General features: G+C 36.4%; 1 protein-coding gene across 2 annotated transcripts in view; it reads right to left on the bottom strand.

The window, feature by feature from the left end:
- The window catches only part of SLF2 (SMC5-SMC6 complex localization factor 2), a 45,744-nt gene that overhangs the window by 16,326 nt on the left and 1,772 nt on the right, over positions 1–27,646 (bottom strand). The window contains exons 2-13 of one of the 2 annotated variants that reach the window (XM_047825142.1): positions 26,477–26,520; positions 25,241–25,974; positions 23,797–23,854; positions 18,218–19,206; positions 17,171–17,241; positions 14,795–14,917; positions 14,238–14,405; positions 13,136–13,238; positions 7,505–7,580; positions 6,564–6,705; positions 1,524–1,626; positions 120–296 (exon numbers count right to left, since the gene is read on the bottom strand). In XM_047825142.1, the coding sequence (XP_047681098.1) occupies positions 120–296; positions 1,524–1,626; positions 6,564–6,705; positions 7,505–7,580; positions 13,136–13,238; positions 14,238–14,405; positions 14,795–14,917; positions 17,171–17,241; positions 18,218–19,206; positions 23,797–23,854; positions 25,241–25,974; positions 26,477–26,520 (2,788 nt within the window). The remainder of the gene's footprint in view (positions 1–119; positions 297–1,523; positions 1,627–6,563; positions 6,706–7,504; positions 7,581–13,135; positions 13,239–14,237; positions 14,406–14,794; positions 14,918–17,170; positions 17,242–18,217; positions 19,207–23,796; positions 23,855–25,240; positions 25,975–26,476; positions 26,521–27,646) is intronic. The other variant, XM_047825143.1, reaches the window with a different exon arrangement.

The following is a 27,646-nucleotide window of genomic DNA, read 5'->3' as shown; positions in this document are numbered from 1 at the left end:
GCCAAAGATCTTAATTGAGTTTAGAAACTATTAATTCTGTATGCACTATGAAAGTCAAATTGTGATGCAGACAAAAAAACCAACGCTGAAACCAATAGAAAGGCTTTAAGTACAGTTACCTTTGTGTTCCAATCTCTAATGTTTTTCATCAGATTTATCAGGAGGCTCTGAAAGTCCACTAGAGGAATCTGTTTCAGCTGTTTTTCCAAACTCATTTTAAACAACATTAAAATAAGCAACATTATCTCACGATCCTGGTAACCTTCTGGATGTATAGATGTACACAAGCCTAGAAACTGTGACAGAAGTGTAGAGACAAAACAACTTAAGGAGAACATTTTACTTGAAGAGTTTAAATTTGAAAACTTTCTGACAAAAAATACAAAAGAGAAGTTACTGGGGCGCCTGGGTGGCACAGTCGGTTAAGCGTCCGACTTCAGCCAGGTCACGATCTCGCGGTCTGCGAGTTCGAGCCCCGCATCAGGCTCTGGGCTGATGGCTCAGAGCCTGGAGCCTGTTTCCGATTCTGTGTCTCCCTCTCTGCCCCTCCCCCGTTCGTGCTCTGTCTCTCTCTGTCCCAAAAATAAATAAACGTTGAAAAAACAAAAAAACAAAAGAGAAGTTACAGAAAACAAAACATCCAGATGTCTAGAAAAAAGAAGGCAAAAAGAAACATGCATGTTAATAGTTAAATTAGGACATAAGTATTTTCTTCTCTAATTTTCATTTTTCAGATTTTTTTTAAATGGCTCAGTATCACTGCTTTGATTCAGCCACTAAAAAGATTTAACACTGTTATTCGTTTTTTGTTTTTTGTTTTCAGAGAGAGAGAGAGAGAGAGAGAGAGAGAGAAAGACAGAGAGAGAGAGCGCAAGTGAGCAGGAGCAAGCAGAGCCAGTGGGCATACATGCACATGTGCATGTCTGAGTGGGGAAAGGGGCAGAGGGAGGTGGAAAGGGGAGAGGAGGAGGGGAGAGGGGGAGAGCGGGAGGGGGGAGAGAGGAAGAGAGGGAGAGAGCGTGCAAGCGAGGGCTAGCGAGGGAGCATCCTAAGCAGGCTCCATGCTCAGTGAGGAATCTGCCTTGGGACCCAGTCCCAGGACCCTGGTATCAGGACCTGAGCCAAAATCAAAAGTCATGCACTCAACTGACTGAGCCTCCCAGGTGACCCTATTATTAATTTAATCACTAAGTCATATGGTAAGTAGCAACTTTTATTTTCATACATCCTAACTCTAAAAAAATTGTTTCTAAAAAATACTGGTTTCTAAAAGCTTCTTGGTAAAGGTATTCCTAGAAATACATTAATTCTGTAACTTTGAGCTAAAGTTCCCTTTCACTCCTAATACTAAAACAAAAATAAAAACAGCAGAAACAATGTTTACTACAAAGATTACTGCTAAGAAATTCCAGAGATTGGAAATCACCTGGTAAAACACTAGTGATTTTGTTTTAAAACAACTAACCACAAAACTAAATGGTTCCAGTTTTGTGCTAAAGACATTAAAAAGAGTTTTTCCCTACCTTAACCACATTTAAAATGTTGGTTTCAGGAAGAGTTGAAAAAATTGGCTTACAAGATGAATCTTCACTTCCTTTCCCTCCCAATGTCATCTGTGTTTCAGAACTATTGAAAAGTGAATAAAACAATGTGAAATTGGGCACAAAATAATTATTTTAAGAAGTACTGAACAAAAACTAAGTTTTGTTTAGGCATAACTTATAAATAAAAGGAACATATCCATTTTAAGTTGTGATCAATGTATATAGTAGCATAACCACCAGAATCAAGAAGTAGAACATTTTTCCATTACCCACAAAAGTCCCTTCATGCCAGATCCAAGTAACTTTACTATCTCCCATTTCAGTAAACACCAGTCCGATTTCCATCTTTATGCATTAGTTTTTCCTTGAAAAGCTACTTTTTATAAGGCAGTATCCTCACTGCTCTTGGTGTCAGAGAACTATGTAGAAGGTAGCTCTGGCTACGAAGAACTCATAATATTTAAAGACCTCATGAATAGAGAGCAAATATAAAGAAACAATTTTAAGCACCCCAATTCCGGTTGAGGTAATCGGTGAAGGTTCATGGAGGAGGAGACACATGAATTTGGCTTTCAAAAGTTATTTTACTTTTTAAGAAAAAAATTTTTATATGTTTACTTATTTGGGGGGGGGAGGGGCAGAGAGAAAGTCAGACACAGAATCCGAAGCAGGCTGTATGTAGGTAGGCTCTGAGCTGTCAGCACGGCTCACGCGGTGTTCGAATCCACGAACCATGAGATCCTGACCTGAGCTGAAGTCAGATGCTTAACCAACTGAGCTACCCAGGCGACCCCCTTGTTTACTTTTTTGAATAAATATCTTCATATGGTTAAAAAACCTCAAAAGGTATGAAGGTATGGTACGCTGTGCAGAACCACCCTTTCAGTCTAGACCTTCTGCCACCCATTTCCCTCCCCACAATCACTACCAGTTTTAACCCTTCCTTCCACGGACATTTTATGTATACACAAATAAATATGAATATATGGCCCCCTTTAATATAAATGGTAGCATATACTATATACTCTGTTGTGCACTTTCACCTAATATATCTTACAGATACTTCCATAGCTATAAGTGAAAACTTTCTTATCTCTTAAAGTCTCTGTTTGGTAGTCCTGTGTGCCTTCTTAGCTAGTTAACCTCAGGAAAATTACTTAACCTCTCTGTGCCTGACTTGCCTGTAAAATGGGAGTGAAAATACTATCTAATAGCTGTAGTGACTATGAAATGAAGTACTATATGTTATGCCCTCAGAACTGCACCTGGCACACAGTAAGCAATATATAACTATTAGTACTTGTGTTGATAATAAACGTATCATGATTTATTTAATCTGTCTCCACACTGTCTTGCTCTTTCCAACAGTGCTTCAATAAGTGAGACAGGTAATATTTTGGTGAGCAGACACTGATGATGGAGGTGAGAGACCAGCATGAGGAAAAGCCAATGCCACAATGACTAATATGAAGGAACAGCGAACAAATCAATTTGGTTAGAACAAAAGGGAGAGCAAAATAGAAAATAGGTCAGAATCAAACTGTAGTCTTAAATACAAGATGTAAAGGTTTGAGAATAGGGGAGATAGAAGTTTAAGGCTATACTTTCATAAAAGGAATCCTCCAACATTGAAAAGAATATCTTGGGGGTAGAAAGTCCCTGGGGAAAAGGAGATTTTTATTTATTTATTTTATTTTTTTATTACCAGAGTAGGCACGAAAAGAGGATCTGAATCAGACTGACCCTGGGAACAAAAAAAGAAGGAACAGCTGTGAGATGAGCAGAGAAAGAACACAGGGATGTGAGAGCTGATGGAATGTAGAAAAGAAAGAGTTATGACTCATATTTTAAGCCTGTACATCTAACAGAATAACGGTCAAGAAAAGAACTGTTCAGGGAGCCTGGATGGCTCAGTCGGTTAAGCATCTGACTCTTGATATTGGCTCAGGTCACCATCTCGCAGTTCGTGAGTTTGAGCCCTGCACTGGGGCACTGTCAGCGCAGAGCCTTCTTGGGCTTCTCCCTCCCACCCCCATCAAAATAAATTAATTAAAAAATAATAATGTGGCAACACATAGTATTACATAAAAAAAAAATTAAAAAGAAAAAAAAGAAAGAAAAGAACTGTTCTACTATCTATCTTTTAGTATCTTAGTCTCCCTATCTGAATATTTAAGCACCTTCAAACATTTCATGCCTACCAGCAAAAATGGTTAGGTTGCACGTGAGTCTTAGTGGGAAGAGCTGCAGTCGTATCTCAACAGGATTCAGTCTTGTACTTGTGTTGCCTACACAGGCATTTCATCACATTTCGCTCATTCCTTCACCAGCTCCCTCCTGCTTTCCTGTCCTCATCAATGCCTATCACTATACAGCAACAGTGACTACAGCCACCACCTCCCTGCTGGAGTCACCAAACCTCACTGAGGTCAACTTTTCAACTGATAAGTAACCAATAAATAAACTACTTTACTAAGTATCATTTGCATGTGTTAGGTCTTTATGCATTTATATCTTTATTTCACTATTTCCACTATAGTACCTGCTTGCAACAGTGAAGAAAAATTCAAATCTGTTGCATACAACATACAAAATTACCACACATGATTGAATTCATTAAATGTTAATTAATAAAATAATTGGTATTTTAACTTTTTAAATATAGGTAGTTTGACTATCTTAGTAATATCTGGGGGAAATGGTTGGGTTTTTTAGATAGGCTGGGAAAGCATTATTTTCCCTATTTAAACTGATGGAGGGGCACCTAGGTGGCTCAGTTGGTTAAGCGTCTGACTTCGGCTCAGGTCATGATCTCACGGTTTGTGGGTTCGAGTCCTGCATCGGGCTCTGTGCTAACAGCTCAGAGCCTGAAGCCTGCTTTGGATTCTGTGTCTCCCTTTCTGTCTGCCCCTCCCCTGCTCATTCACTGTCTCTGTCTGTCTCTCAAAAATAAATAAATGTCAAAAAAAAAAAATTAAAAAAAAATTAAGTGCTGGAATATAGTCTTATCTGAAAATGTGCTATCCAATATATTTTCAGATACAGATTGCATCAGAGCAATAAAGGAACATGTATGGAGTAGAAAGGGAACTGGAGAGATAAGAGTTTGGCTTTAGATATACCAAGTAACAAGAATTTACCTTTCTCTTAGAAGTTAAGATGAGTATATTATTATGCTTAAGAACCATTTTTATTCCTGTGATCAGTTTATTCCTTTGTCCATTTTTCTACGTCTATTTTCTGTTTTTCTTAATTTGAAACTAAACCTTTGTCTGTAACCAGAGTTGTTTCATTCATACATATGTGAACATGGAAAATTCATCTGAATATGTATCTCTTTCCCACTCCTTTTTGAAGTTTTTCTTTTGACTTTGTGTATAGTGATCACTGTCATGGTCATCTGTTTTTAATGTGGTCAAATAAGTTAATTTTCCTTTTTATGTCTTTTGAGTGTTAGTTCATACATAAAACCATCTTTTCTAGGGTTGTAAAAATCTTGTTTCTTCTATTACTTTTATGGTTTCATTGCATACATTTAAATCTTTGCTCTATTAGTTTGAGGTATGGATGCAAAAATTTTTTCTAGATGGCTACTCATTTTTCCAAATACTGGATAATACCAGATACTCAATAAGCCTACTCTTTCCTCATTTGTGGAAATATCACCTTTAGCATTTACATAGTATCTATATGTACTTGGTTCTATTTTGGACTTATTTCATTCCACTGACAGCTTTGAACCTTGTACTTGTCCCATACTTATATCTGCTAAGGCCGATCCTGCCTCCTAACTCTTCTTTCTCCAAGATTTTCAGCATATTATTTTTTTCCATATGACTTTAGAATCACTTGGATAGTCTCAACTCTCCCCCTCCCTACAAAATATCTGACTGGCATTTCTTATTCGAATTTCATTAAGTTTATGGCTCAACTTTAGGTGTTCTCACATATTTATATTACAATGCTTTGAGTTTTCCTATCTGAAAGCATGGTATGCTCTTTCATTTATTTAGGTCTTTTATTTGGTCTCTTAGTAATGTTTTTACACACACACACACTCTCTTCTATTTAAGTTTATTCCTAGGTACTTCATATATTTTTCTTATTATTGTAAATGAAGTCTGGTTTATCTTTTTTTAAAAGATTTTATTAAAACATTTTTAAATGTAATCTCTACCTTCAATGTGGGGCTCGAACTCACGACCCTGAGATCAAAATCACATGCTCTACTGACTAAGCCAGCCAGTTTATCTTTTAAACTAGGTACAGTTCATCTATCTGAAGGTTACTAATTTCTCTTTATTAACTTTGTACCCTGGCATCCATAACAATTTCTCTCTTTTTTAAAGTAGGCTCCATGCCTAATGCGAGGCTTGAACTCACAACCCTGAGATCAAGAGTCACATGCTCCACTGACTGGGTCAGCCAGGAGCCCCATACCAATTTCTCTCTTTTTTTTTTAATTTGTTATAGCTTTTTAGCTGAGTGTTAGGCTTCTTTGCATACATTAACATACTTCTGCAAATAATGAAACCTTCAACTCATTTGCAGTTTTTGGATCTCTTATTTTTTCTCTTACCTAGTTGCTTTACTCAGTAACTCCAGCAGAATAATGTCAAATAACAATGGGCAGTGTTATTTAAAAAAAAAAAAAATTAAAGATTTTAAATGTTTCTATTTCTTCCTTGTTAAACATGATGATGCCCCCCCCCCCTTTTTTTTTTAAGTAGGCTCCAAGCCTAGCATGCAGCCCAATGCAGGGCTTGAAATGACAACCTTGAGATCAAGACCTGACCTGAGATCAAGACTCAGATGCTTAATCGATTGAGCCACCCAAGGTACCCCCATGATGATGACTTTTAGATTAAAAATGTGTCTAACTTAAGATCCATTTCAACTTTGAGAGATTTAAAAAAGTCAAGGATGGGTACTGAACCTATCAAATGAATATTAACTGTTATTGTATTACAAATTGTTTAAAAGAATGTTTTTGAAGTTCATTATGAAAAGAAAACTTACACTAGATTGTCTTCATTAAAGTCTGGTTGAAGATTCTCCAGAGGAAACAAAGACCTAAAATCAATTCCCATATTGAAAAACACAGCTGCTATATCAGATAATGATGGGATCCAGGGCCAAACTGGTGAATCACTGAAGGTATCTAGTTAATAGAAAAAAATATTTTATCCCAAATTCCAGGTTCACAGATGCACAGTCAGCATGTGAAACATGGATTATTACCATGATTTTACAGAAATGACATCTGATAATGTTATGTAAGCAATATAGTTATTTAGAATGATCATATAGGAATTATAGGTGTTTAAGTAAATGTGAAGGAAATGACATTTATGAAAGTATCTGAGAGTGATGATGAATAAATGGGTGTAACTCAGGAGGAAGTAACACATTTTGAAAAATCTGAAAATAACAATGGTAAAATATCAACTACTGCGAATACAGAAAGATTTTATCATCTTCAGTGCCCATATAGTCCCAATACTCAAAACAAATGAAACACATAAATCATAACGCTTATTTCATTATAAGGGATCTCAAAGGTGAGAAAGCAATTGTCACATTTCTGTAGCGGATATTTTCAGTCTCCTCAGTGCATAATCAGCACAATACTTGTTTGCCAATAAGCCAGTTAAAGTAAATGGCTAAATAAATAAACAAACTTGCTATTTCCACTTACCCAGGACAGTAACCCATGAGTTGGTAGGTAAGTATTAGGTAAGGGTTGTCACCTCAAGATCTTATACCCTTTTTCTCAGTGCAACTAGAAAAATGCAGATACTCATTTTTGATTGGAGTTTTCATTTCATTATTAAAGATTTTAGATCAAAAAAATTTTTTTATTCTATATTTCTGAATAATCTACATGTTTAGTGATATGAAAGACTGTGTACATAGCAACCAATAACTCACAATGCTAATCAGTAAATTTATATACTCACCATTTCTAATTGTTATTTCCATCAATGTGCTTAAAATCTGCACAGACACAATACAGTCTGTATGAACCGACATCATCTGCCAAAGTAGATAAAAGTATTAAGAAAGAAGAAAACGAGCATTTACTATTTGCCATGCATACATAAAAGTGTTTTATGTGCATTTCCTTTAATGTGGTATTTTATGTGCATTTCATTTGAATACTTTACAATAGTTTTATGAAGTGGTCATACATCATTACATATAAGCAGACAGGCTCAGAGAAATTAAAATACTTTACCCAAAGTAATACATGAGGAGCTGGAATTTAAATCCAGGTCTGATTCTAAAATCAGGGCCCCTTCAATTCAAACATGCTGACTGTTTAATCATCAAGGAAAAGGCTGATTGATAGTTGATCTAATCAGATCATAAACTAGCAAAAGTATTTGAAAAGATACATGTAAATTAATATACCAATATACTTTTTAAAAGATGTTCAATATCATTAGTAATCAAAGAAATGCAAAGAGAAATGACAAGCTATCATTAACTTGTCAAGAGAAGCTTGACTTTGAGATTGTTAAAGATCAAGAATATTGATAATACCCAGTATTCACAGGGTACTAGTAAAGAGGTAGTATGCTTAGTGTAAGTATAATTTGGTAAAATTTAAAAAGGAATTTGGTAATATTTAAGCAAGGTTATTGTCTTTATACTTTGATCTAGTTAGCCTTTTTACATACAGAATTTATATGCAGAGGCATATAATTTAACTTTACAAGACCATTTTTTGGGAACAAAATCTCAAGTTTCAAAAATTTTTAAAGAATCATGTGACATACTGAAAGTGATTTTATCTTTTTAATGTTTATTTATTTTAAGAGAGAGAGAGGGTGAGTGTGAGAACATGCAAGAAGGGGAGGAGCAGAGGGAGAGAGGGAGAGAGAATCCCAAGCAGGCTCCACGCTGTCAGGGCAGAGCCTGATCGGAGACTCGAGCTCCCGAACCAGAGATGATGACCTGAGCCAAAATCAAGAGTTGGATGCTTAACCAACTGAACCACCCACGTACCCCTGAAAGTAATTTTAAAGTGGTTTTGTAGGGGAAAACATTCCTCTTTCCCTTTTGTTTTGTAGCCATAGATTATGATTACAGTAAATTTAAATCTAACACATAAGGGAGAATAACTCAAACTCTGGTTTCAATCAGGCATATCTGTGTTACTGTATGTTAGTATTTGTGTCATTTGTGTGTTTCTGCCATTTTCAAAATCAACCTGAGTCAAAAAGTCGGTTATCATGTTTGTGTTATGTTTTGCCACTAGTGGGCAGCACCCCTCAAAGGCATGTTTGGAAACAGGACAAGTTTTAGATAACAATCTTTTTCGGGGGGGGGGGTAATGAATTCTAAGGTGGGCAACACAATACTAGGAGATAATTAAATAAATGTGTAAAGAGGTGTATATAACAATCTAATGTCTATCAATTGAGACTGGGTTAAATAAATCAGCATAACACTACAACAGAATACTATAAAGCCCTTGAAAAGGATGACAACATCCCTATACTGATGTGAAAATAATTTGTTATCTGCAATACAAAAATCGTAAGGTGGAACACATTCTGTTGATACTATCATACAGCAATCTATGTACACACACACAATCTAGAAAACACTAAAATGTAGCAGTCCCTGGAAATTGGGGAGGCAAATGCCTTTTAGATAATAACAAGCCTTTAAAAAAAAAAAATCTTAATTTTACTTGAACTTTTCAAAATTAAGTGTGAATCCCTTTGAAAAAGCTTTTTTTTTTTTTTTTTTTTTAAATTTTTTTTTTCAACGTTTATTTATTTTTGGGACAGAGAGAGACAGAGCATGAACGAGGGAGGGGCAGAGAGAGAGGGAGACACAGAATCGGAAACAGGCTCCAGGCTCTGAGCCATCAGCCCAGAGCCCGACGCGGGGCTTGAACTCACGGACCGCGAGACCGTGACCTGGCTGAAGTCGGACGCTTAACCGACTGCGCCACCCAGGCGCCCCTGAAAAAGCTTTTAAAAAGTAGTAAAGTGTCTTTCTAGTTTTACATACTTAGGATAAAATCAGGAAAATGCGAACATTTTAATTACCCTTTAACAATTAAATTTACAAACTGTTAGTACCATAGATTTCATTCTTTTTTATGGCTGAATAATATTCCGTTGTGTGTGTATGTGTGTGCTGCATGTACATCTTCATCCACTCATCTATTGATGGACGCTTGGGCTGCTTCCGTAACTCGGCTATTATAAATAATGTTGCAATAAACGTAAGAATGTATATATGCTTTTGAGTTAGTGTTTTCGTATTCTTTGGGCAAAAAGATTTTAAAAAAATGCTAGAACCATAGCATTAAAATAAATTCTGACACACTTTCTAAAAAAGAAAAAATAGTTTTAAGTTGGTATGCTCCATCCATCATGAAAAATGGACTTGGAATTGAAAAAGAGAGATGAGACAGTGTTTTACCCAGAAAAAGTAATTAACGATTGTTACAGTTTTCAAATAATAAATACGAAGAGTATAAAAACTGCTTACATGAAGATATGCTTTAACGTTATCATCAGGGTTTTAGAGGCTATAATGAGGAGGGCACCAGGGTGGCTCTGTCAGTTGAACATCGGACTCTTGATTTCAGCTCAGGTTGTGATCTCATGGGTCATGAGTTCGAGCCCCACATTGGGATCTGCGCTGGTAGTGCAGAGCCTGCTTGTGATCCTCTCTCTCTGCCCCTCTCCCATTCATTCTCTCTCTCTCTCTCTCTCTCTCTCTCTCTCTCTCTCTCATAAACATTTAAAAAAAGGATATGAGGACCCACATTTGATAAAAATAAACACAGATAAATGCAAAATTTTACTTGTAAGTTTAAGAAAAGATACGTTACATAATTAGAGAATAACAAAGCTCTGGCATGACTGCAAATGAAATTTTTAACTATAGTATAAAATAAAATATAAAAAATATATAAAAACATATATATTATATTTATACATATTTACGTATATATAATATAAAATATACGTAAAGTATAAATAGAGCATAAAACAAAAATATGTCGGTGGGTAGATGGGAAAGAGTCTCACTGGAGACTGCTGTTAAGAAAGACCTTATCTGGGAGCAAAGTGTCTGACTTCAGCTCAGGTCATGATCTCATGGTTCATGAGATCGAGCCCCACATTGGGCTCTGTACTGACAGCTCAGAGCCTGGAGCCTGCTTCAGATTCTGGGTCTTCTCTCTCTCTCTGCCCCTCCCCCACCCGCACTCTATCTCTCTTTCAAAAATAAACATTAAAAAAAAAAAAAAAAAGACCTTATCTGGAGCATATGTGCATTTATGGGGGACACATTTTTAGGAGCTAAAGGTCATTCAGAAAGATGATCAGTAAAGAGACTAGAAATTTGGTGACTGGAGAAAGTTTAGTGTTGGGGAGAGATGAGGGTCATGATAGCTATTTTAAAATGAACGAAGGACTGTTAGATGAAACGTATTCTGGAGAGCTCTTGAAAAGATAATTAGTACCACTATATAAAAACCACGGGGAGGCAAATTTTGATTTAATTAGGACTGTTTAAAAAAATTTTTTTTTTTTACCGGGGTCCAAGTAGGAAGCTCCTCACCGCGGGAAGTAACACTCCTGCCTCATGGTCCGCACCATTTATTCTCTCTGCCTAGAATGCCCTTTTCCCACACAGTGGCGTGACTCATTCCAGCACCTTCTTCTCAGATCTTTATTCAGATGTCACCTTATCAGTAAGGCACTCATTATCAACTATCTTACACATACATTTAAAAAAGCAAACTTTCCCATCTTGATACTTCTCTGTATCTACTCTAGCCTACTACTTCTTCATAGCACTTACCACGTGACATAATAGATCTCTAAATATGCACACCACATACACATTTACTGTCTGTCTCCTCTATAGTACTAGAATGTGGCTCTCAGGGGATCAGAAATGTACGTTTTTCTCATTGCTGTTCTCTCCAGCACCTGGGACTCAAAAATGCCAGCTATATGAAAAAAATGAAAAAAAAGGCTACACTGGAATATCTAGGTTCTCATCATTCTTTGAGATGTTATCTTAAATCCCAGAATAAACTCCTTATGTTTCTCTCACTTCACACACAATAATCATATTTTTTTGTTACAAAGTTACCATGCAGATAATATAAAATTTTAGATAATTACTTTTTATAAAATTAAAAAAAAATCTTTAAGTTTATTTATTTATTCTGAGAGAGACAGAGACAGTGTGAGTGGGGGAGGGGCAAAGAGAGAAGGAGAGAGAGCATGCCAAGCAGGCTCCGCGCTATCAGTGCAGAGCCCTATGCAGGGCTCGAACCCATGAAACTGTGAGATTATGACCTGAGCTGAAACCAAGAGTCAAACGCTTACTGACTGAGCCACCCAGGCACCCCAAAATTTAGATAATTATTATTTTTTTTAATGTTTACTTACTTTTGACAGAGAGAGAGAGAGACAGAGCATGAGTAGGGGAGGGGCAGAGAGAGAGGGAGACACAGAATCTGAAGCAGACTCCAGGCTCCAAGCTGTCAGCACAGAGCCTGATGCAGGGCTCGAACTCCGGACTGTGAGATCACGACCTGAGCTAAAGTCAGATACTCAACCAACTGAGCCACCCAGGCGCCCCAAATTTATATAATTACTTAAGCAGACTTAAGAATTAAACATGAATGGGGAAGAGAAACATTTGGTTGGAGATATTTATATACAAATGGGGAAATATTAGAAAACAAGTAAAATCCTAAAAATATCTATGCACTAATCTCCATAAAAATGGGACAAAAAAAGATTTTTAGGGGCGCCTGGGTGGCGCAGTCGGTTAAGCGTCCGACTTCAGCCAGGTCACGATCTCACGGTCTGTGAGTTCGAGCCCCGCGTCAGGCTCTGGGCTGATGGCTCAGAGCCTGGAGCCTGTTTCCGATTCTGTGTCTCCCTCTCTCTCTGCCCCTCCCCCGTTCATGCTCTGACTCTCTCTGTCCCCCAAAAAATAAATAAACGTTGAAAAAAAAAATTTATAAAAAAAAAAAAAAGGATTTTTAAAAACCCCACAAAGCTCCCACCCCCAAAACAGATAATGTAAGAATTAGAACTCTTCTAAAACTAAGTGTAATAGGGGTGGCCGGGTGGCTCAGTCGGTTAAGCGTCTGACTTTTTTTAGCTCACGTCACAATCTCCTGGTTCGTGGGTTTGAGCCCCATGTCAAGCTCTGTGCTCATAGCTCAGAGCCTGAAGCCTGCTTCGAATTCTATGTCTCCCTCTCTCCCTGCGCCTCTCCCACTTGCGCTGTCTTTCTCTGTCTCAAAAATAAACATTAAAAAAGAAAAAAAAAGCCTAACTATAATAATGACTTACCAGTGTGATGAAATGTCTTAGGCACAACTAACATTACGGACTATTCTGCACACTACTGGCATTAGCATTTCCTTTATAATCTACCTACACTGACTCTTTTTGCCTCATTTTAACCCACTGAAATCATGGGTTTGATATGCTAATTTTTTCTCTAGTAATGTGCAAATGTGGTATTTTGCTTGCTTTTGACTAGGAAATGCAACAGGAGACAACTATACTCCCCAAACGTTCTCTTACCCGAAACAGCCACTTTAACACAGGTATAGGACACTGGACATAGTGATAAGCAGAGGTAAGGAAGCCTTGTGTTGTCAAAAAAATTTGATCTGTTTTTCCTGATCTGAAAAAACAAAATGAAATTAATGACTGTTACTTTCATGGTAAGAAACTTCTACCACCATCACATCTGACATTATAGGGAAACGAGCAAGCACACCATCCTCAGTCCATGGAGGTGGACTCTACCCCAATATGGATGGGTTACTCATAAAGGAAATTCAAGTGATAGCCTAAAGCTGATCCAGTCTGTTGGCCTACCTCCAGATTTATGTGGTGGACAAATCTACACTAGCTGGTAGTGTTGAGAAAGTATCTATCAAGCTTAGCGCATCATCTGCTTTTGCCAGCTTGGGTTTGTACTTCCAAAACCTCACACCGGAATTAACGTGATCTCTCTGGATCTGAGATTTCATGCACTGAGAGAAATTAGACCAGTTTGGGCATTGTGGTACAGACTGGTAGCTGCCCATCCCAATGCCTATTCTTGCCTTTCCTCCTGGCAACTGAACACTGATTTTTATCTAGGTACACTTGCTGCCTGAAACAAAAATAATTTCCCAGTCTTCCTTATTAATTAGGTGTGGCCATGTTGACTAAGTTCTACCTAACTAGCCATAAGTAGAAATGTGTGGGATTTCTGGGAATTTGAATGTAAAGACTGGAAGACCAGTAGCACTTGAGGCAACCAGGTGCTAAGGATGGTGGCAAAGAAAGATTATATGGTGGAACACCAGTCCTGGACTTCCCATCTCTGAACTTCTTTCACATAAGAAAGGAATCTACTTCTTGTTTAAAGCCCCTGCTATTTTGACAGCTGCTGTTATTATATGCTAATCTTAATCCCAACTAATCTTTATTAGTTAGGCATGTAATATGCCAAGAGACCATCTTACACTGATTCCATAATTAATAAAACACAAAAAACAATAGTAATGAGGATTAGGAAACTGAATAGGTTATCACAGAAATTAATCTCTTAGGAGATTATGCCAGTTAGAACTCCTTTAAGGAAAATTTTTATATGGGAAAAAGTAAAATGTTTTTCTATTTTTCTACTTACTTAAGAATAAGCTTTTCTACAGCGCTCTGTCCTATAAAGCCAGAGTCTCTTAAATCCAAGGTATACTGATTGAAAATTTTTCCGGAATTGAGGAAATTAAATATTTCTTCACCTGGGTGATGATCAGGAATAGCATCAATTGTAACTGAAAATTTCTTTAGAAATTCCCTGGGAAAAAAAAAAAATTATTGAATACCAGACAGTTACACTGTATATGGTTTTGTATTTAAAGGTTGGGTACAAAGAAAACTTTTCTTAGGAACAATGTTAATTCCAGATAAGAAGACTAGCATGAGAACATGTGTTTTGTTCCTCCCACTTTTCGCTAGTAGTTAGTCCAAAACCAGTAAATGGGTCTGTGTGAAAAGAAACCATGACCAGGAGAAAAGACAAAAATGCAACTTGGCCTTAACATCTATCCTTCAAACTCATCATGGATGGATTAGAAAACCATCACAGATTACTAAGTAAATAACCCATCAAAGGTCCATTTATTTCACACAAAATTAAAAAAATGTAAGCTTTAAATAGAGTATACATTATAAAAAATGCTATACCTGTGCTCTTCTAAGAGGCCATCCTCATCATCTGTACTGTCTTGATCTCCAATTCTGATGGGGGATTTAATACCTCGGCCCTGCCTTATGTCTTCCTGTAGTTGCTTCTGCAGTTCATCTAGCCTGTGAATTGAAAGAATGTTACAGTAAATGGTTTACCCTAATAATAATCTTTAGTTTATGCCTAAAAGCAGCACCAAAAGATAAAACACAACCTGACCATGTTAATCAGGCTTTCTAGCAGCATCATTGTCATCTTCACTAGCATCACAATAGCTAACGCTGAGCACTTACTACGTGACAGGCATGTACTAAGGACTTTACGTATTAATTCTTTTCACCCTCACAACAACCCCATGTAGTAGTTTATTATTACCCATTTTATACATGAGGGAACAGACTTTAGGAAAGCTAATTTGCTCAAGCTCACAATGCAAGGAGCTGGGATTCAAAGCCAGAGAATCTAGCTCTGCAGTCCTTGCTTATACTGCTTGCCAGGAATAAGTTATTTTAATCAAGGTCCTTACTCCCAGCTCCCGTCCCACAGTAGATGAGTATAAGACAATAGTAAATGAGCAGTAAATATAATGCTCTATCAATACAGGAAAGAATCAATCATCACATCAAACTAGCATCTTTGCCTCTGGTCTGTACAACGTTCAATTTAAATAAACCACTTCAGATCTGACATCACAAATCACATGAATTCATGAAAATGTTTAAAAGAATTTTATAATAGAGATAATTTCTCTAACTAAATGTAGAAAAGAGAACACTTCTGACCTACTAATTGTAATTCCTATGGTTAGCTAACTTGTTTATCAAGTTTGGGACACATCTATACCCACTTCAAGTCAGCTGAGCTTTTAGTGAAGTTCTCTGGGGTAGTTTTGAGGATATTCCTTAAATAAGGAATATATTTTTCCCCTCATTAGCAAAATCAGTTTGCAACTAGTGACGCAAATTTTATTAGGGCCATTATGATCCTCAACTTTTTGGTTTCTGTGTGTGTATGTGTGTGTGTGAGAGAGGGAGAGAGGTACAGTGACAGAGAGAGAAAGAGAGAGACACACAATTCTACACTTCTTCCTTAAGAGCAACTTGATGTGGAAATACCATGTCTGGCCATGCTGGTTTCAAAATTTGGACTAGGTGAACATATGAATATTTTAAAAAGTTCTACCTATGCAAACAAAAAAACCCCCAAACCACTCAATTAAAAAATGAGCAAAGGATCGGAATAAACATTTCTCCAAAGAAGCTATACAAACGGCTGATAAGGACATGAAAAGATTCTCAACATCATTAGTTATTAGGAAAGTGAAAATCAAAACTATAATGAGGAACCACTTCATCCTCATTCGGATGGCTATTACCAAAAAACCAAAAAATATCAAGTCTTGGTGAGGATGTAGAAAAACTGGAACCCTTGGGCACTGCTGGTGGGAATGCAAAATGGTGCAGCCACTGTGGAAAACAGTATGGCAATTCATCAAAAAATTATGTATAGAATCACTGTATGATCCAGCAATTCTACTTTTGGGTATATACACAAAAGAATTGAGTAGGGACTTGAAGAGATATTTCTACATCATGTTCACAGCAGCAACATGTCCAACAGCCAAAAAATAGAAGTAATTCAAGTGTCCATCAAAGGATGAATGGATAAATAAAATGTGGTATATACATACAACAGAATATTATCCAACCTTAAAAAGGAAATTGATACATGCTACAACACAGATAAACCCTGAAGACTCTATGCGAAGCGAAATAAGCCAGTATAAATGGACAAATACTGTATGATCTCATTTATACGAGGTATCCAGAGTAGTTAGTTTCATACAGACAGAAAGCAGAATGGTAGTTGCCAAGGGCTGGGAGAAGAGGAAGATGGGGAGTTATTATTTAATGGGTATGGAATTTCCATTAGGGAAGATGAAAAAAAAAGTTCTGGAGGTGGATGGTGGTGATGGTTGCACAACAATGTGAATGTACTTAATGCCACTGAACTGCTCATCTCAAAATGATTAGAATGGTAACTGAAGTTATCTATATTTTATCACAATAAAAAAAATGCACAAAAAATTCTCCCCATACTTTTGATCAAGAATTTCAGCTACTAGTTAGATTCTAGTTGTGGTAAGTGGAAAGGAATTTGTATTATTACTGAATGCAGCAAACCATAAAAACCTGAGCTTTTCACTCAGCCTGTGAACAAGAATACTTTATTTCTAACACAATTGACTGCAAAACTGCGGTAATAGTACTAGCACAAAATGCGAATTTCTCATGATTTTTTAAGGTAAACTGAAAGCCAGCCACGCAAATAAGGAGAACGTTAAATTTAGCAAGGTAGTCACGATGCTAACTAACCTTTGAGTGTCTTCCATCTCTTTCACTAGACGTTCTAAAGTATTTGTGTATGTTCCACTATGAACATGTTCCTAAAACAGAAGAAAATTTAAGGATACTTCATAACATATCTTAGAAGAACTTGGATGTTTTAAGTTATTCAGAGTACTAAAGAATATTTTCTCTTTTAATAACCTAGGCCAGGAGGATACCTTTCTTAGAGAATTTTCACCATCATGCTTTAAATCTATTATTTTGTACTGCAGGCAATTTGATTTTACCATTTATTAGGAAAGGCACTACTTACAAAACCCTGCCAGCCTTAGGAACTGACTGCAAACACCCAAGGGCTCCATGGCTACCCTGTCTTTATTTTTAAATTCTATTTTAGTGGAATCAAACTACCAATTTTTAGGTGTTACCATGGAACATTAACACCTTCCCCACCAAATTTTACAGACATACTAGAATTTAATGCAGCTTATCCCCAAGATAGAATGAAGCACTTTATAAATAAAATTGCACACCACAATTAACAACATTTCTACACTCTACCTTCATTTACAGCAGTGGTCTCCAAAGCAGGGGGTGTGCAAGGTGATCCATTGGGGTGCAGGAAGAAAATAATAGAACTTCTATTTATATGGAACTTCTATAGAAACTCCAGTAGAACTTAGTCTATAGTAACTTCTACATAACTTCTAAAGGAAAATACTTTTCTCTTCTTCCTTTTAAATTCTGTTTTTGTATATATTTTAGCAAGTACACAGCAGTATAGTGGTACATGTATATAATCTATACGTATACATATATATTGGAGTACATGCTTAAAAATTTTTTTTTACTAATAGAAGTGTGTATGATCTAAAAAGTTTGGAGACCACTGATTTACAGTAATAAAACTAAAGATATGGGAAACCCATTACAACCAAACAAGAACTATACCAGTTTCAGTCCAATTATGAATCACAACAAATACTAAATTTTAAAATAAGTTCTAACCATTTATCCCTCTACTAATCAATCTTTCCCTCTTCAAGTAAAGATAAATGTCACAGAACTACTTACTGTATAGTCTGATGACTGAGATCTAAGCCCCTTGGAAAGAGCAGGAGGCTTTCCTGTAGTTGTGGGAGTCTGATTGAAGTTCAAAGCCATTATTTCTTCCAGTGATTTTAATGTTTCCTCTTCCTCATCACTGTCTAGGTTGTAACCTAAACTTTCTTCATCACTATCAAAATCACCCCTTAGTTTTCTTTTCAGTGCACTGCTACCTGCATTGGAATTTCCTGAACTCTCTTTATCTGAAGGGGCTTTATCTGAAGGTGCTGTAGGGCTTGGGATACATGGCACAACTTCCAAAGCAGCTGGGGGAGACTTTGTAGGAGTGCCATATTCTGAATGCAAAGATCCCCCAGAAATTTTCCCTGAAGATACATTAGAATCAGCTTTATCAGTCTTTGCTTTGTGTTCCTTGTGTTTGGAGGACTCTGTAGAATGCCCAGAACATTCTTTAGATGAGGAACGCTCTTTTTCTTTTTTAGGAACTGGAAGAGTGCAATTTTTAGCATTTAATGGTACCCGAGAGGAACCAGCACTTGGAACATGGGAAAGTAAAGGTAGAAGTTTTGTCTCCTTTGACGCCACAGAGCTAGCAGGTTTATTTTTCTGAAGGCTGCTAGCTTTTTTATCGGCAGACTTTTCCTGAGGTAAAGATAAGTGGGGTTTCTGCATCTTAGTCTCTTTGGTACTTGCCACACGGATTTGGTCACTATTCCTGGAAGAATGGTGGCCAGAATTTGAAGGTGCCAAGCCTCCAGAGGAGCGATCAACTTCTTCACTGGGTTCCTTGGATATATCTTCCAAGCGCAACACATCCCCAGGTGTCTTCAGTGCAATATGTTTTATAAATTTCTCTCTCTGATGTGATCCGTCAGGACGCTTCTCAAGGAAGGACTCTTTTACTTTTGGCATTATAGATTCTCTTGTGCTTTTCAGATCTGAGTCCACAGAGTTCCTTTTTCTTTTGTCAGGGAATTTATTCTGCTTAGACCCTGCTAAAATTTAATTTTTGCCAGATTAGTGAAAAGTATATTTTCCTATCTTAGTAAAGTTTATTCAGTGAGTGTTTAGAACACTCCAACAAAAAGCTTAAATTCTAAAAGTTTAGGCTGAGATCATTTAACATATGTAGGATAAGGAAAAAGAGTTCATACTACCATTTATTTTATTAATAATAAATAGTGGTGTCTTAAGAAATTTAAAGCTAATGACAACGCTCATTTTCATTCCAAAGCTATTAAAAGTTTATCACCCAAACAAAATTTAAGGTGCTGCTCCCCAAACACAAAAATTGCTTATCTGTATCATGGAAATGATTGGAAAGGCACTTTCCCTCAAAGTTCAGATATTCTTTCTTAGACCAAGGACTATCTGCTTCCAGAAATGAAATACTTCTACATCTAAATTTATAGTACCTTAAAACATGTATATAATCACTAGTTGAAAGCAGACAAATTTTAATTTCTCAATTAAAAAAAATCCACCCAAGTTTCTCTTGCCAGTGTTTCATTTTTCCTGTGCATCCTTCTAGTCTTCAGCTGAGTTATGAGTTGTGGATGAATTCTGGAAAATGACTCCCAGAATCTCAGAGTCTGACTTTAACTCGAAACAGGATCTTTACAGGGGTAATCAAATTAAAATGAGGTCATTTGGGTGGGTCCTAATGCAGTCATAACTGGTGTCCTTAGATAAAGGGGAAATTTGCAATCTTTTTTTTTTTTTTACATTATCATGCCATGAATTCATAGGGAATGGATTGCAGCACCTCAAGCTCCTTTCCATTGGTTCTCACAAAGACGTGCTTCTCTGGGCGGAGCAGGGAGGCGTTTTGGTTGAACCCAAGTACCTTTCTCTTTGGGTTCCTTCAAAAGGCAAAATTTGGACATGGAGGCACACTTGAAGAGGGAAGATGATGTGAAAACACACAGGGAAAAGATGCCATGTGATAGGAGTGCTGCATCTACAAGTCAAGGAATGCCAAGAATTGTAGGCAAACACCAGAAGCTAGAAAAGGCAAGGAAGGATTCTCTCCTAGACTGGTTAGAGCACGGCCCTGCTAATAATCTTAATTTTGGATTTCTAGTTTCTAGGACCATGAGAAAATAAATTTCTGTTGTTTTAAGCCACCTAGATTTAGGAGTTTCATCCAGAAGACCTTTAGTAAAGCATATCTATTTGAGTTAACCAAGTTTAAAAAATTTCTCATTGTATTTAAAAGTGTGATGTATAGGTTCATAGGATTGAGCCCTGTGTCGGGCCTTGCACTGACAGTGCGGAGCCTGCTTGGGATTCTCTCTAACCTTTGCTGTTGCCCCCACCCCCAAATAAATAAATAAATAAATAAATAAATAAAGTGTCATTAATTAAAACCCATTATTCATTAAATATTACTATTTACATAATCAGTACTCCCCAAATCAAGTTTCTCTCTGCATATGGGTAGATGTCCTCAAATCATCAACAGTTTAAGAAAATAAAATAATTCAAGAGTTAAAAGCAATTATTTGGGTAATTTAATATATAATCTGAAAAATTCAATTTATAAACATGAAAAATCAATTAATAAACAAATGCTGCTATCTCCATTTTTCTCCAGATATTTCCTATTACCTGAAAAAACCATCCTATGCCCACTCAGTTTACTGGGTTAACTGTCATATAAAAAAGAACAGGAGTCCCTTAGAGTATAGGATTAGAAATCGAATAACCAAGAAAAAGAAGACTTGGGGTGGATTTACACTGATAATATTTTAAGTTTGAGGTTACAAAAAAGATACCTACAGAACCGCCAGTATGAATTCAGTTCCATTCTCCTAGAGAAATCAATTTATATACAGCTAGAAATGAGGAGAAATTCCTGCTTTCCTCAAGAATTGAAGACCTGACCAGGAGGAGAGAGAAACTGTTTTTGGGCAAAGTTTAGGAAAAAGCAGCTTATTAAGAGCTCTGACACCTAGAATTAGAGGACGTTGAACTGGTACCATAGGTAGGCTCCCCTTCTGCAAGTTCTCTAGGGCAGTGGGTTACCTGCATGATTCTTTTTGCACTGCTTGTACAAACTGTAGACTGTTTAAGCACATTTCAAATATCTGTTAATATATATATAAAATAGACAGGGATTGAGTTTGTAAATACAAAAAAGGTAAAAACCCAAATGTTCATTAATAGAAGATAGGTCATTAATAAATTATAGAATAAGCAAGGGATGTTAGAATAAGTTGGACCTCAGAATGCAGCACAAGGACAGGACTCTGCAAGACCCCAGGGCTAAATGTCTTTAGCAACATTTCTGACATCTTTTAACTTGTGTGTGATTAATAAAGGTGTGATTATATATATCACCCTCACAACTGAGAAGTATAATAGCAGTAGCATTCTTCATGTTATCTAGAGTGAAAAAGCCCTTTATGTCCTTTATATTCTGTTGATGGTCAAATGCAGTATAAATGTGTATTTATTAAGAAAGCAATACCATAAGGGGCACCAGGGTGGCTCAGTTCATGAGTTTGAGCCCTGCACCGGATTCCACGCTGACAGTGCGGAGCCGGCTTGGGATTCTCTCTCTCCCTCCCTCTTTCAAAAATAAATAAATAAACTTAAAAAAATAACATAAATTTTTAAAAACTATAAAAACCATAATTAATGATTATGAAACATGCAAAGATATTAGAAATAAAAATATAAGTGAAGGCAACCATCTTAAATCTGCCTGTGACAATAGGCAGAAAACATCTTTTTCAAGCACTGTTCAAAAACTTCAGTATGTGGGTTTGTATAAATGAAACTACTGCAGGCAACACTGATGAAATTTGCAACCATGAACTGAAGAGAATTTTTATCTTAGTCATTATCAGAGAGAAAAAAAGCTGAAGAGCTTGGTGGCAACACCACCACCAGCAGCCCCTTATGTTGGCAGAGCAAACCTAAAAATATTTTGTTCTTCTGCTCACCTCAGTGCAAAGTGATCATTTATTACAAATGTGTAATACCGTGAGTACAGGAATAATCTCATTGCTAAGAAATTATTGTTCTTGTACTTCATAATGTCAAAATTCAATGAAATTTGATCACTAAAACCAACAGTAATGTAAAAATTAAATAAAAAATTGGGGCGCCTGGGTGGCTCAGTCGGTTGAGCGTCCGACTTCGGCTCAGGTCATGATCTCTCAGTTCGTGAGTTCGAGCCCCACGTTGGGCTCTGCGCTGACAGCTCAGAGCCTGGAGCCTGCTTCAGATTCTGTGTCCCCCCTCTCTCTCCGCCCCACACCTGCTTGTGCTCTCTCTCTCTCTGTCTTTCAAAAATGAATAAACATAAAAAAATTTTTAAAAATTAAATAAAAACTTTAAGAACCACATAAAACTTCAAATTTATTCCTGTATTCTAGAAGCTCCTTCTATGATGGTAAACTATGGTTTCGGATTTTAACACCTGAGATCACCTGGTCAAAATGCAATGTACCTCTAGAATATATAAAAAACAGAATTTTACATGAGGGGCACCTGGGTGGCTCCATCAGTTAAGCACCTGACTCTTGATTTCAGCTCAGGTCATGATCTCATGGTTGTGAGATCGGGCCCTGTATTGGGCTCTTCACTGACAGCCTGGAGCCTGCTTGGGATTCTCTCTCTCCCTCTCTCTGCCGCTCCCCTGCTTGTGCTCTCTCTCAAAATAAATACACTTAAAAAAACTAAGAGTTTTACATGAAACCTGAAGAACAAGGAGTCGCAACTGTTTCTCTGTACCTGTTTTTTCATTTTTAAAAGTATCTTAAAAAGATGTGAAGATCAAACAAGTTAAAAGCACATAGAAGAGGGCATGGCACACAGTAAGTGCTCAATAAACCTTGGCTGTTATCATTATGTCCACTGTATCTTACTGAGTGTAGAAATCTGTAAAATCCATTTTTCAAAGTTTGTAATCATGGCAGAAAAAAATCTGATACACTAGACTATTAATGGTTGTTATTTCTAAGGGCCTTTCATTTTCTGTTATAAATTTCTGCAAGTGTTTGAATTTTATACTGTTCTATTTTCTAGTTTAAAGAAAGGTAAAGATACTTTAGGAATTACTGAATTAACACTAGCTGTTTGTTATTATGTTATTTGCTCAGCCAACAGATACTAGAAGTACAAACCAGTTATCATACAGGTGTCCTTGAAATTTGATATTAAAAAGGTATCTTAATATTTGAAATATTAGGATAACACTGTTTTGGATCATGATAGCAGTTTCAACTTTATACAAAGCATCTATAATACCAAGACCTCAGATAGTCCATAATTCCAATAATGTAAGATTATGCTGCTTGATGTAGGCAAGATTCAGCAGAACACTGAATACCAAAATGAGAAACATGTTGCTAGGAACTCTTAAAAGAGGCAAAAAAGTCAAGACAAACCATGGGCTACACAAACTAAATTCAAGGACTATTCCTTTTCGATGTAATTTTACTAAACTCTTAACTAATCTGAGACATTCAATTCACCTCTAGGAAGCCAACTGTGCATTTAAACAAATTTGTTTTTAAAAAGTGCCACTGACGTACAATTTTATTTAAAAATTAATAAATTAATTTTGATTCTACCTGAAGCAGGTTCCCATGAATCAGAAGAGGCTCTTTTCCTTGAGAAATGTCCATTTTCCTTTTAGCAAAAGGAGAAAAAATTAATTAGGAACTGGGGCCAGGAAAGAATATGAACTTTTCTTCCTAACATCTAAACACAGATTTCTAGACCAAATAAAGCAAGCACTTCATTTGGAGGTAAACTCAAACTTTTATAGTAAAATATTTTAAACTCTTAAAGTTTTACAAAAACGAAGGGCCTTTATATCATAAAAAGGTAAAAATGGCATAAAAAATAAAGCCAGTTTTCAAAATACAAATTTAGGGATTTATATTAATTCAAGATTAATATTAGAGCACTATACCATTATTTTGATAAACAGTAAGCTTAATATTTGCCAATTAAACAGATACAACTTACTCTTCAATACTTCAAGTGCTGATGCACCACCAAACACTGAAATCTCAGGATGGAGCAAATGTTACAAACCTCCACTGATTGTTAGCAAATCTCCCTGGTAAAGACCTCAAACTCCTTGCAAACAAACCCTGGAGTTTACAAATACATTTTCAAGCAATATATAAGGCAACAATCTCCATTCACTCTTAAAAGTGTCATAGTTTGGTTTACTTTTGGTCTATCTGGTTTTAAAATCTCATAGCATCTTACCAACACTGCCTTTTCTTGGTATCTGATCTTCCTTTATTCCATCTGTACATAGAGAGGCTCTACGAAACAGGTATTTATCTTTCTAAGGGAGAGGGTCACCTTTTATGCTAATCTAAAGTTGGTCTATTTTCAAGGGAATACGATGAAGTTAAGATATATCTGGATAGCTTTCTAAGTGTTATCATCTAAGTTGTCTAAGACAACTTAGGACTTCTAAGGAATCTATATTCCTTAGGACTTCTACATAATCTAAATCAGTGAATCTCAAAACTTTAAAGTACATCAGAAGCACCCAGAAGGCTTGGTAACTGCAGATCGCTGGACTCTTAGCTCCAATTTCTGGTTGAGTCTAGGGTTAAGCCTGAGAATTTGCATTTCTAAATTCCCAGGTGATGCTGATATTAGTCCGGGGACCACATTTTGAGAACCTCTGTTCTAAACCATTTCCTACTATTTTAGATTTTCTATTCCTCAAATATTTCCTTTCAGCACAGCCTCGCTTAAAAATGACTATACTTGCCTAAAAAAAGAATGCTTACTTCCTTGATTAAGAAAGATTTTTTGTTCCCAGTCTGAAAAAATTAAAGGCAAGAAATACCGCTTTACTGAGTCCTACGGACAGTTGGGAAGAAACCTAATGTAATTAGCTTTTAAACAAGCCGTGTATCAGTATTTCCTGAACAAAAGCTACCAATGTAATGTTAAAAAATATTAAATATATGAAATGCTTTTAGATTTAGTGTTCTAAATATAATAAAGCAGCAACCAAGCTAATTCAGTAATTACTACACATACCAGGTTTGAAAGATTACTCTTTCCAGGTGTGACATCATTCTGTTTACTTTGTTCCTGCCTTGGTTTACATTTTCTTTCTATACTAGAGGATTTTAAGGAAAGATTGCTTGCTTTTGAGAAGGAATTTTCTGAGTTGATTCTCTGCTCCATTTGCTCCCTCCTCAACTTCTTTAGTTCTCTTTCTCTGCAGTAAGAAGCTAATGACAACTGGAACTTAGCCCCCAAAGGACTTTCTCCTGGGTGGTGCCTGGATAGGCTGCTCCTGCTGCTAAGACTTCTAGAGCTGTTCTTGAAGATGTCAGCTTCTGTCACTGTGGCCTGCTTTTTGGAATCTGCACTGGTCTTGTCTCGATCTCTATCATTCTTCTCCCTGCTATTTTCATGAATGAACAGTGACTTCCTTCTCTCTGGAGATCGATGTTTTTTCTTCAGTGTCTTCATCTCCTTTGACAGGCAATATGGAGGAACATAGACTTTTGTAACTGCCTTTGGATATTTGGTGGCTATTGACACACAAGGTCGACGTGACTCATGTATACCACGATCTTTATGGTGCTCTTTAACACCTTTCATGAAAGCCTCTAAAATAGTGCTCTTTTCTGATGGCATCCTTTTGGGTTTGGATTTTTTTGGTGAGGATAGTTTCCTTTCAAACTGTTCTGTCCCAGTGATGGAGAATCCACTTCCTCCATATTTGATGTCTGATTTTTGTGGAGAATCCAACATATGTCTGTCTAAACGGCCAATTAAAACACAAATTGCACGTTATTAAAAGTAACACAATCTATTACATTTTGTATATTTATTTAAGTTAATATTTAAAGTACTAAACTATAACAAAAATTTTCAAATCAATATTTAGATGATGATACACATTTTATGGGGGGGGGTGGGGATTAAGACATGGCTTATTATTTAATAACCTTACTTTCATAAAGCTCCCTTTTGCTACATCTTGTAAGCTCACTATGGCTCCGTTTATAAAATGTTATTAGAGGATCAAAATAGTATGCATTATGAATATTATTGACTGGAATATTTTAAATGTAAGCATAACAGCAAAAAGTTTCTTCATGATGCTTAGAACTGGTTTATCTTTGTAAAAAACACTGCATCTTCATATTTTCAATTTGAACATTAGGTTTAATCAAATAAGAGCTTTTAGAGAAATTTAAAAATTGACTCTATCTCCCTCCTCAAAAGATCCTGCAAAAAATGCATTAATAGCATACATACCTTGTTTTGAAGCTGGTTTGAAGAAATCTATAATTGACTGCTTCCTGAAAATAAAAGCATAACTAATATGGTATCACATAAGTAAATATTAAAACCTCAATAATTCAGATTAAGGGGAGAATACTAGTTGGTTTACAGGATATAGATTTGATTTCACTACCTGGTTTAATCAAGTTCTGACAATGGCAGGAATGCTTTGCTAAGCCGATTATAATAAACTGAAAATATAATTTGCATTTCATAAATTTATGAAAGCACAACTGAGGTTTATACAATCTATAGTACCAAAATAAGATTGGAGTATGGATCCAGTATGGAATTGGTAGTGTCCTTCCTAGGACTGACAAGCTTACTGCTACATGGTAGAATAAATGATTTTGAGGGGATCTGATCCTATTGCTTGGTATCTCCGGTGTCTGGTACAAAATAATGCTCAATAGAGGTTTTCCAAACGAATAATGGAGATTATAAAAACAGACTAAAACCTAAACAGACTCAAAACCAGAGTAAATGGTAGAATGGCAATATTGGTGATTTGGCCCATCTGGGGAGGCAGCTGAGTTGAAGGGCATGCTGGCCCAGAGGCAAAAAGGATTAAGTACCAAGCTTATACTATCCTCTTTATGTACTACAGTAAGATGTTAATCTAAGTAACAGCAAAAATTAGAATGAGTCTTCAGGACTAAACAGTGTTTCAAATCTTATTTTTTATCTAGGAATTCTTATGGTATTTACAAAAATAACACACTGCCTGGAGAAAACACGAAACAGAGAAAAGGAAGAAAGTTAACAATTACAAAAACCGAATTGTTTTAAGGATTTCTGCACTTTACAGTAAAACAAAGTGAATCACATTACCGGAATTTGTACTCCGATTTATATTTCTAGAGTTATTTGTCAGCGGCACAAAAAGGAACGTCATACGTAGAGCAAGAAGTTAACTTCCTGCCAAAATCCTGCTAAAATGTATTCATTTTACTGAAAGAGAAGCAGTATATGTCCAGTTTCCCTAAACATTTATCCACTATGAGGTGGGAATACTCAGAGAAAACTTGAACCATCCAAGTCCCTTGGACACTTTACAGGTCACATTAAAGGAGCCACATCCATCTATAATGGTTTACTGAGAGTCCACATGTTTGTGAGATAGATGTTGGTAGAAAGGCTAAC

The sequence above is a fragment of the Prionailurus viverrinus genome, chromosome D2 (assembly GCF_022837055.1).
Source record: "Prionailurus viverrinus isolate Anna chromosome D2, UM_Priviv_1.0, whole genome shotgun sequence".
Lineage (NCBI taxonomy): Eukaryota > Metazoa > Chordata > Mammalia > Carnivora > Felidae > Prionailurus > Prionailurus viverrinus.
Note: the sequence above shows the minus strand (reverse complement) of the source record. Positions and strands in the feature narration are given on the sequence as shown.